The sequence below is a fragment of the Varanus komodoensis genome, unplaced genomic scaffold (assembly GCF_004798865.1).
Source record: "Varanus komodoensis strain SLA01 unplaced genomic scaffold, ASM479886v1 scaffold47, whole genome shotgun sequence".
In the NCBI taxonomy this organism is placed as follows: domain Eukaryota; kingdom Metazoa; phylum Chordata; class Lepidosauria; order Squamata; family Varanidae; genus Varanus; species Varanus komodoensis.
The window spans coordinates 6,919,530-6,931,026 of record NW_025336045.1 but is presented as its reverse complement, the minus strand read 5'-3'; the positions used below and the strand labels follow the sequence as shown (position 1 = coordinate 6,931,026).

Sequence of the window (11,497 nt, the reverse complement as noted above, 5' to 3'; positions counted from 1 at the left end):
ATAAGTGGGTTTTGGGTTGCAATTTGGGCACTTGGTCTCTAAAATCTTCGCCATCACTGGCATATACTCAGTATGCCACATTGGGATACAGGTATATATGGATAAGAATCAGTGCATCCCGGCAGACCCCTGACCCCCATGGCCCTGCATCTGCTCCTCGGTCATGCGCACCTTCTCCATGCATGGAAGCAGCATCAAAGAGCAGCAGTAGTGCCATCAGCTTTCACTCATTCATTTCTTCTAGGTAGGGTTGGCCCAGCAGTAGAGTTGGCCCAGAGGTAGAACTAATGGCAGATTACAGTGCCAAGGTGCTAGTCCAATGAGAAGGGAAATCTGCGACAAACCTCCCCACCCTTGAGGGGAGGGTAATGAAAATATTAACCAGGGCCACAGAAGTCGTAATCCAAGGTGTCTTCTAACATGCAATGGACGGACGAATCTGCCTGTATTTCTCCGTGCCACCTCAGCTTTTTAATGTTAAGCTTAGTTCATCTTGAACTCTGAGAATTTCTCCTGCTCCACTCAGTCTAAACTCCTAAGGTTTTTTAAAAAGTTTATGAGCATTTTTGATGCACACTTCTAATACATGCATTATTGCCTAATGTACATATGAACATTATGCAAAATATGCATTATGTTAAATATTTTTGATCTGGTTTGATTCTAAGTATTTCTTAACTCCACTGTGAAATGCAAAAAATGTGAATTTCAAGTAATAATTTTCAATTGGCATAGTGTTCCAACAGTGCAACATTAAATAATGTCTCATTAAATTGTGAATGAATAAAATGCCCCCCTAATTTCATTAGTATGAAGATGCTAATACAGATAAAAAAGCTGAACAAATAACCAATACACAGTTTGAAAATTCAGAGCCACATGTAAAGTGGCAAGGATGGTAATAGAAAACATTCCTGAATATTTGTCATTTTGGGGGTTGGAATGCAGGAGGATGCAATGTTAATGCCGCCCCAGGATACTTCAAACAACTACAGCTTTTTTATTTGAAGCAAGTTCTTTCAAAGTTTAACATCCAGATCTGAAGATGCTACACAACATTCACTGAATTGGAAAGAGATCGTTTAGATCCAATATCTGCCCTAATGAAGCACAACCTCTACACAGAGTATTACCTCCTATTTCCTATGCTTTCCTTCATGGTACTTATTTCATCAGATGCCAGAAGTACCATGAAGGAAAGCATAGGAAATGAGATTAGCAGATAAAAGCCACATGATGCTGGAAGAGTAGGAAGGAAGTATGCCCTTTACCAGTCTTTAGGTCAGGTATGCAAGACATTGTGGCTGGAAGCCAACATGCATTTTCGAAAGTGTATTTGAATTTAACCCAGACTGTCTACTGATTACATAGACCATAGTTTCCCTCTGGGATTAAAAAGCAGTCACAGCAATCAGATTGAAGCAGCAATTTACATGGGGCCAGGTCACAGAATAAGCCTAACATGTATTCGAAACATGTATGAATTCCAATCCAGCAAACCTCAAGGATACATTTATCGAACTTACTTTTTTAAGTTAACCTACAATGAGACAGTTCCAAAAAATCAAGGTGGTTCTTTTACAGCAACAGTAATAGTTCTATTACTAATTTTGCCTTCTTTCATTTGGATTTTATTCATCTATCAGATTATATATGGTGAATATGACACCAAATAGATCATTGTAATAAATTATTTTTAATAAAAAAAACTCTGTAGAAAAAGCAAGTTGCTTACCTGTAACTGTCATTCTTCAAGTGGTCATTTCTTGTCATGCATGGAAATGTATGCCAAGGTGCTAACAATCACACAATACCTTTTTGAACCTTTTTATTATACAGAAGGCAAATAATTCTATTCTTTTGAGTTTTATATACAGAATGCAATTGTTAAAACATTAATTTCAATTACAGTTTAAATCTGGGTATGCAGCTATGAATAAAATTAACAAAATCTATCACATCTACTGAACAGATGGGCCTGTGTATCTTTCAACAGACCTGTCCCTTGGATTTGTACAGATGAACAAAATTTGAGCAGTGAACCTATTGTGAAAGTGGATTGATTTTGTGGATTTTGCTGTAACATGCCATCTTTTCTCCAGTATCAAGTTCTAGGAAAGCCAGCTCTAGGTGTTTCAGAAGAATTTATGCACAGGTATTACTGGCTAGCACTTCCGATGCTACGAAATACCCAAAATTACATGCTGTGTTGTCAAAATAGCAAAGTTGGATTATTGACTGAAAACAATGAGAAAAGGACATGATGAGTGCTAAATCCCTATTCAGGTAGGCTGTCATTCAGCTTCAAAAGAAGCCGGGGTCAGCATCCCGGCCCATGCAGTGTTGCAATTCCTCATCCTTTGTTACAAGTCTATGCATTTCCTCTCTCTCTCTCTCATCTATCCCCACTAAAAATAGCCATCCTGAGGGCTAGTTCCTCTCAACCTCAGTTTCAGAACAGGGCCCTGTGCAGGTCCAAACTGCATAGTGTCAACCCTACCACAGATACAAAACTGAAAAATTATCTCTGTCCAAAGATATAAGGCCTAAAAGGATGGATTTGACATAATTTACCCTAACGAATTAAACCAACTTTGACACGTCTACTCCAAAACATCTGAATTCAAGAGTTGTATCAAGAAAGTGAACTTTCCACCCTAAGCCATATTAACTCTCCAAACCATCATGGGCCCAAGTTTCCATCAACTCACAGATAAACATGCTATGTAGGCTGCAAAATACTCAACTAATTCAAAACTACACAAACACACACAGCAAATTATGCAGTAGAGGGTAGGGAACTGTATTTTGGGGATGCAGATGAACCCCCGCCCCAAGCTCCATAGGCCAAATGAGATCAGGGGTACGAATGCTTTGTGACCTGAGTTACATTGCCTGACTGGTACTCAGCCATCCTGCTTGGCTAAGAGAAATGCCATCTCTGATCTTTGACCAGACTTGGAGATTAAGCATAACTTCCCCGCCATGCTGCTTATCCTCTCCTGGCATGAATCAATTAATCAAAGTTTATAATACTGTCACAAATCTATTTAAGGTAGCAGCTCATAATGGGATACCCACTTCATCTCCCAAAAAAGGTACGACATAACTCTAGGGATTCTTCTCACCAACTCCTTCCCCAAAAGGGGAGAGAGGTCAGTCTTCGGAAGTGGAGAGGACAGAATCTGAGGATCAAGTCCAACATTCTGTCAGCCAGATAGGTAACTTTTGTGGGCCAGAAAAGGTCTAATAGAGTCTACACTATTGCTGTACAAGGTCTAATAAATATGAATATCATATATTCACTTTCCATACGCCAAGTTAGCATTAAAATTTAAGAAATCCTATAAACAAATCCATTTACAGCTGCTGCTGATCACAGAAGACACATTCAAAAGAGAAACTGGTGAAATGTTCCATATTCCTTGAGTGGGGACTGTTGTGGGTAATGAAACAAACGCAGCTCAGAAAAGAATCTTTGCTTCTTGGAAGCATCACATCTGGAGACTTTGGACAGCCAGGAACTGAAATATTACTCTCACATTTCAACCAGTGGCCAACAGCTGAATGCAGCAGTAAATGGAATTTAATGACATTCTTGTAAGCAAGTTAGCTCCTACACAATGAAACCATTTCTTCTTGTATTCTTATTCTTTACTATTGACTAAGCATCTATTACTACCATTTGGCAGGACAGCATACAACTGCCATTATACGCAAATATTGAGGAAATCAATGTTGTGCTAAGTGGTTTGATTTATGTAGTCTACATCTTGCTTCTTAGCTTAAGTGGTGAATTTTCTCACCTGCAATGAAACCTGCAGTCTTGTGCCTTTATAGCACGAACATTCAAAGAAATGGTCAATTATTAGCAGCTACAACACATATCAAACCTATTTTCTACTGCAAGATGGTATATATAATTTTGGGGCTCATGGAAAGATGACTGAAAATGTGTGCGTTTTCAGAATATTTTTATCCAGATGTTTCTCCCCATACTACAGAGATGGTGTATGTATGTGAATGGAGATTACTATGTCTGGGTTTTGTTTGTTAGCAATGCACCTTCAAATACCACAGCAGCAAAGAGAAACCTAAATTTGTTTATTTAATCAGATATTTATGAACCAACTTATTAAAATATTCAAGGTGGCTTACAAAATTATGCTATCTTTGTGGCATAGTGGTTGCTAGGAAAGAGAATCACACAAGTACACTTTCAGAACAGCTTCCTTTCCATAAGTGCATGGGCTTGAGCCACAGCAGTGCAACCAAGAAAAACGAGAGAATTCGGAGTATGAAGTGAATAGTCACCGCCTGCTTCAAATCATGCAGTGAGCTGGTTTTATGGAAGCTTTCTATGCAGTTCTCTACTAACCCAGTCCTTTCACGTGGCAGCAACCCAGAGATATATCTGGGACTTGACCTGCCCCTGTCAAATAAAGCAGCTGAAAAACAGAAATCTGCTTATTCTTTATTTTATCCTGCGGGTGGCTCAACAAAGCAATCCTAAGGGCAACTCACAACATTAAAGCAATGAGCAGAGGTGACTGAACTGGAGCTTGAAGTTGCTCCAATAAGTTAATGGGAAGCTCCTGCTAAATGAACCCGTAATATGGGGTCAAAAGTAACAATACTTTGAGGAACTCTTCCAGTCTCCTAGATTCTTCAGTGGACAACCAAGGTGAAGGCTAAATCTAAACCTGCAGTCACAGATTTTCACGGTGGAAAAAGAATGGCACAAATGTTAACACTCGGCGCTGGTATGCTATGCTGTTAAAAAGTAAGAGCAGTATCCCCCACCATACTCCCAGCTCTCTGAGCAGCAGAGAGAAGCATGAAGGAAACAAGGCAAGAATGCCACACACAACAAAGCCACTCTCAGTGCCATTGGTATAATTAGAAGCATACAAAACCAGGCAAAGGTATATACAATAGCATTGCCTATTTCTCATTGGTCCTCTGCACAGTCCCACATGTTGGCTTCATTCAGACATGCAGGTACCTCAGCGTGGGAAGTCAAGATATGTATGGCCCTGGTGCCAATTCACACTGTTCTTGCACTGCCCCCTTCTTCCTTCAGTCAGAGGTCGATTTAAGAGCTGAACCTGTCCCAGTCTTGATCAACACCACTCCCCAGTTTGGCTGCAATGGGCAACTACAGAAAATTAATCTCAGATGTGTTGAATTGTGACACGCCAGGGAGGGAGATTGGTGCAAGGACAAAGTGCACTAGCCCAAGGCCTGCACATCTCTTCTCATAATTTATGTCTGAACTGGGGCCTCTCTGATCTGATGCCTACCAGACTGGCTGGTCTACATCTCCAACATGCCCCCAACCAGCAGTGCTGACTAGTGGATGCATCTGGAAGACATCCATTTGGGGAAGGCTGGTTTATGTCACTCACTTGTATTTCACTTTGCAGACATAAAACTACCTACATTTAAACACAATTTTAGAACTTTAGATGGAGGTCTCAGTGCTAAAGCTGCCAGGAAAGGGAGACTCTCCACCCATCTCCACAAAAGGAAGGCTCCAAGATGGCACACATGGAGTATGCTGATTTCTATTGATGGCTGGAACATGCCCACTGCTCCTCATCAGTGCATACCCTGAACAGAATAAAACTCTCTAGCTGAAGGGGGAATGGACGAGTCCTATCAGACCTGTTCAAGGGGCCACCCCAAGGTCTTCACAAATACATGCCCATTTGTGGAATTGCCCAGAGGCCACAACAAAATTACTGCATACCTCCACATACAAAGGGACCATCCAACCAACAATAAAAGCAAGGCACATAGACAATGTTGTTATGTGTACATTCAAATTAAAGGTACCTTTCTGAACTGTTGAATGGTAAGACTAGCATATAGGTAGATGCTGCACCATATGGAGTCAGTCATGTTATTGATACAATTCCACATACTGCAACAACAGGAAGAAACCAGTTGTTATATCGTGTAAATTACGCATATGTAGTAACACCACACACTATTAAATTATGTAAACAAACATCTTCTCTAAAGAATACAAAAGTCCATTTGTCAAAGGAGTGCACTACTGAAGCATAGCTCGAACTTGTTTTGAAGTAGATTCATCATTCAGGTGTTTCGTGGTAAACCTAGAAGTTAGAGAGGGACACAGTCACAAGGCAATCCTATGACTATGAAATGGAATTACCTCCAAACTTTCCTAGTCATCCTAAAAAGCCATGACATGACCTCACGGTAAAATCCTGTACCTATTTACAACCCTGAGGGAAGGCCCAGTCTATTGATGGGGCCTACTCTTCCGCTAAGAGGGCTTCAGCCTTGATCATGTAATGTACTTCAGGTGTATTCAAATACAGCCATGGAGTATTAGAAATCCACCTGGCATCCACCTCCATTTGCTACTGCCACCTTTCCATCATTTCTATATTGGCCATATTTTTACCCACCTGCAAGGAGCCCAAGATGACAGACTCTTCCTCTTGCTCCTTTCCCTTTTATCCTCTCAACAGCCCTGTGCAGCAGACTTGGCTGAAAGTCAAACGACTGCCCAAAGTCACACCAGAGAGTTTCATGGCTGAGGGAGAATGGAACCCAAGTTCCTCCAGTCCCCCTCCAATGCTCTACCTAGCACAGCGCACTCACGTCCTTTCTCTGCAACTCCCTGCTCCTGCTGCAGAGAAAAGTGATGTTGCAAAACCAGCACAAGTCTACAAAGAGGAAAATGCAACACACAAGCCATTTATGTAACTCTTCATTACCACTTTTTTGCTTAAGGATTTCATTTATATAATATGAAGAGGAACCTGACGGCTCCTTTTTAGGTAAAGGATGGGAGAGGTGGTACTTATTCTTGGTACTGCATTAAAAAAATGAAACCACTGAAAGATAAATAAATTGTTGACAACAGGCAGGGAGCATCTCTGAGGCTGGCAAGTCTAATTTCATTCACTAGGAGTGTAAACTAATCCAATTGCTCAAGACAATACATGAAGTACCTGAGAGCATTCAAAAGCCCTTCAACCGTGTCTGGTGGCTGTTCCCGTAAAACCTTTATGCAACCCTTCATCTGGAGAAAACAAAACATGAAAGAATGAAAGTTACTATTTGGAAAGTTGCATAAATGCCCAAAGAGCGACCAACCTCTCGCTCACTGCCTCTCATCCTCTGGTCAGAATGCATTCTCTCCAGCGCTGCTGCCAAAAGGGTGCATGTGTTTATTTGCTACCCTTTTAAAGTGCACAATAACCAAAGGTCTAGGTCAAAAGAGCACCTCTGCTCCCATGTTCTGATGCCAGAAAGAGACTCAAAAGGACAATAAGCAAAGCACTTCAAGGGTGACCTGGTGCCTTCAGAGTCAAGGCTTGCTAGCCAAGCCCCCCTTGGCACACTGCATTTTGATTATGCAGAGCATTTCAGATATTTTCCAACATGGTAACACCTCTTATAAATACATCTCCATTATCTCCTTGGCCCCTTGCCTTGAAGTCTTCGCATAGTCTTGAACTCTATTTAGAGACATTAAAGAGCACTGACGCTCCATAAAGCATGCCAAGGTTCCCGATCACAGGGAGGGCAAGGACTTCTATCTAGGAACGCGGCCGCCCTGCAGATCACCAGCCTTTAGAGCCGCTGTAATTAAAATGCACTGATACTGTCTGAACACCTTAATACTTCCATCAATGGTGGAGACAGAAGTGTTAGTAATATCGACCAGCAGATTGATGAAAGGGTTAGTAACCCACAGAAACAAGGCGAGCTCGCAGCAACGTGTTCCAGCACAGTATGCTCCCATTCAGCATTTCAGCCAGCCATGTCTGTCTTCTTTCTGGATACTCCCTTCCATTCTTCTCCCCACCCACCTCCCATCAGCATTTGGTGCCCACTGGCCATGCTCAGTCTTCACTGTGTTGTTCTGGATCCCCCCCTTTAAATATTGCCTTATATTTCTGCAAATTGTCAGGTTGTCCTTGTGTGTGGATTGCACTGTTTTGGCTACATAAGGATCTATGCTTAGAGAACCGTCCTATTACTATGCATGTAGGCAATGACACTTCTACAGTAATGGACTCATTTCAGTATGCTCTCACATTAAAATATCCCTATATGAAGCCTAGCAAATTACTTGAAAGTGCCCCGCTTGTAACAGTGAATGTTATACCAGTTGTCCAAAACTGTTTGCAAATTCCCATACTTTCAGAGATGTTTGCAAAATGCACAATTTTAAAAACATGTGGTAGAAAAAAATGCACTTTTAAATTTGTGCCTTTTTAAGTCCTGAATTTGCATGTTTTAGTCAAGGAACTGGGTGTGTGGGGGGTGCACACTTGTGAAAACAAACTGAAAAAAAGAAAAAAAAAAAGAACCCAAAGAAACAGGTTGCAAATAAAAATGGGAAAGAGCAGCATTTTAAAGTTCAGAGAAGTCCAGAGACATCCTTTGTCATTCGTTATTCTTACATCTATCTTTGAAGCCTTGGAGAAAGCTCCCACAGGATGGACGTGGTCATACAGAATAATAACACCAACCATTACTCGCATGCAGAACATCAGTGTTTCTTCACTGGTGAACCTACTTCTGTATTCTCTGAAAAAAGAAACATTAATCACAGCTTTTATTTTGACTTGATTTCACATTTTAAATTAAAATGCTTCATTTCAAAGCAGCATCTTACTCATGACAAAATTAAGCTAAAGGACAATGTCAATGATTTCAACTAAGTTAATACTAGAAATCACTGCAGAATAAGGAGGCATGATAGAATAGGAGAAATTTAAAAACAAGAAAACACCAAATAAATAGAGGAATATTCCTTCATTTCCCACAGTGAGTCTCTTCTACATCATTAATCCTAAAGATCCTCCTAAGTGGACTAAATCAGGGGCATGCAGGTCAATCACAAAAATGACCATGAACACAAACTTCATGCAGCAGAATCTGTAATATTAGTCTCTAATACTGTGTGAAGTTGGGGGAAGCCATGAACATATGCTTCCCCCCAACCCAACCTCTTTTACCAGTGGTCACACGACAATCTTTCTTACGGTGGGACTGAGTCTAAATCAAAGTTACTCCTTGCTCCATGTGCCACAGGCAAGGGTAGCTCACCACTTTCTGTGCTAGAGGAAATGACCTTCTCCATGTTGTTTTGATCAACATGGTGCTTCATCTGCCACCTGTTATTAGGATGCTGCATTGTATACTTAAATGCAGCCATTCTTTCACACGCAAAGCGGTGTGAGTTGGCTATCTTTATTTTGAGAATGAGCTTGTAACTGTGGATCCACAGAACTATTCCCCATTGATAATCAGAGATTTAACAAACTAACATTAAGGCTGTGGAGTTGTCATATCTGCTGCCACCAGGATGCTGATGACGCCAACTCTATCCCTCCATTCCACCCAAATCCAAAAAAAAAAAAAAATACTTTTCCCACTGGGTTTTGAACTTCTGTACCTTAAGATCTTAAGGAACTGTCAAAAATTAATTTCATGATGCACTCCATTTGGGGAGGTAGTGGAAGGACAATTATAATCTATTCTTAGAGGACTTTTCATTTGAAGAGAAGGGCAAAAATACTTTAAATAACAAATATATAAAGTGTTTAACAAAAGTTGGAGAGTGAATGTTTGCATTGTCTGTATACAACCACGTCAGCATAGGTGATAGGTGCAAGGTTCATTAGGTTTTCCTGACAGAATGACCAATCTTCAAACATCAAAGCTTACAAAAATACACGATTGGCTAAAAGGGTAAGTCATGTGGAAAGAAACCTGCTTTAAAATCTGTGACCCTTTTCTTTGTCCTGTTCTATCTTCTTTCCTCCCCTCTTCCCTCTCCAACTTTAAACATTTGCCCTTTAAAGATACATAACCAACAAGCCAATGTAGTCAATTTAAGTATGTATCTACTGTACAGTTTTCCCTTCTGCTACAGAAAGAACAATGTTCACCAAACAAACAAACAAACAAAAAACTGAAAGAGATGTAAGAAAACAAAAAGATAAGAGATATTAAAATAATATTAAAGTACTATACAAAGAATGGGGCTTAGTTCAATCCACCGTGGACCATCTGTGGAGAGATGGGGGGGCATAGTATAATGCCATCACTCCTCCCACCATGATGTGAGCACACAGGGACTGGCCGCATCACTGTCCTGGACTCCTACGTATGTGTGCCTTTCATAATGCTGAGTGTCCACACAATGCAGAGTGAGGGAGTGAGAGTGGAGATCGGTCCCTGTGGATATACCTGCACATGATGCTCACCCTGCAGCAGGGATGTTTCACCATTATTCCTTTGCATTCATTCATTTCTCTCTTGACAGGCCATAGAAATCACCAATAGAAGTAATGAAGGCATAAAATCTTTCAGACCCCAACTTTCGAAACAGCAAAAGGAGCAGCAAAGATAAGATATCAAGACTTGAAAAAAAAAATAACTGAAAAATGCTCCATCATATGGCATCAAAGGTGTTGCTGCGTTTAAAAATGTTAAGAGCAAGAGCAAATGCCTTAATAGCAGTGCCATTCATAATTAAAACTGAATCACAGCTTAGTAAGACTATCAAAGGGAAGAAAAGGTATCCTGCCATTAGAGCTATATAGGAAGGTTACCTTTTTGAGTCCTGTGGATGGCAAAATCTACAGGGAAGGATGGAAAAGGCCCTGGCTAATCTAACTTCTGCAAATGAATGTAGAATGAAACATTACAGTTGCCGTGAGCTGCAACAAAACACTGCACATCAACAGCTCATTTCCCCCTTTCTCCCCTGTAAGGCCTATGCAGGCATCTGCCAACAAAATGAGAAGACCTACAGCAGGGATGCAACGGGGGGAACACACAAGCCCTGCCTTGAAAATATCACCATGCCCAAGTAGCCTTATAGATCATTGCTCATGAAGCAGAAAGACCTCAAAGAGTCTGCTAGGTATGTTTGGCTGAACATGTGGCAAAGCTCCTACAACTGGGATTACTGGAAAGGGAGTTCTGTAAGTGCATTCAGCTGAACATGCTTACTGATGGCCCTGCTTCAAATCGCTGCAGGTTTTGCATGAAGATCTCTAAGGACAGCAAGTGATACAGTGATGTATTTGGGCAGGGCCGATGGAGCACACCCACATCCCATTTCCCAATTTAGATCTACTCTTGTTGCAATTAACAATGCCTATACAATGTTTCCTATTTCTTAAAAGCTGACAATAATGAAGTACAGTAGGAACAGGGAAGCTTGAGGGGTGATGATACACCATGCACTTAATATCCCTGCATGTTTGGAGAGAAAAAGAAGGCAACAATGCAGAGCTGCTGTTTTCAGTCTACCTTTGCCTTGAAAACAGAGAGGGTCACGTTTGCCAGATGCATCATTACCCAGAGTGTGTGCTCATTTATTTTGTCTCATTTTTGGCTCTGCTCAAATATGTTTTTCATTAAAAAGAGAGCACTGCAAAACCTGTTTACTTGAAATGGCAGTGGGACAGAACTATTCACTGCAGGCCACAAT

General features: G+C 40.9%; 1 protein-coding gene across 8 annotated transcripts in view; it reads right to left on the bottom strand.

The window, feature by feature from the left end:
* Positions 1-1,813: 1,813 nt before the first annotated feature.
* Positions 1,814-11,497, bottom strand: part of CYRIA (CYFIP related Rac1 interactor A) — a 139,361-nt gene continuing 129,677 nt past the window's right edge. For all 8 annotated transcript variants that reach the window (XM_044445115.1, XM_044445120.1, XM_044445114.1 and 5 more), the window contains 3 exons: positions 8,451-8,577; positions 6,990-7,060; positions 1,814-6,122 (listed from right to left, as the gene is read on the bottom strand). In XM_044445115.1, coding sequence (XP_044301050.1) covers positions 6,059-6,122; positions 6,990-7,060; positions 8,451-8,577 — 262 coding nt within the window. In that variant the 3' untranslated portion in view covers positions 1,814-6,058. The remainder of the gene's footprint in view (positions 6,123-6,989; positions 7,061-8,450; positions 8,578-11,497) is intronic.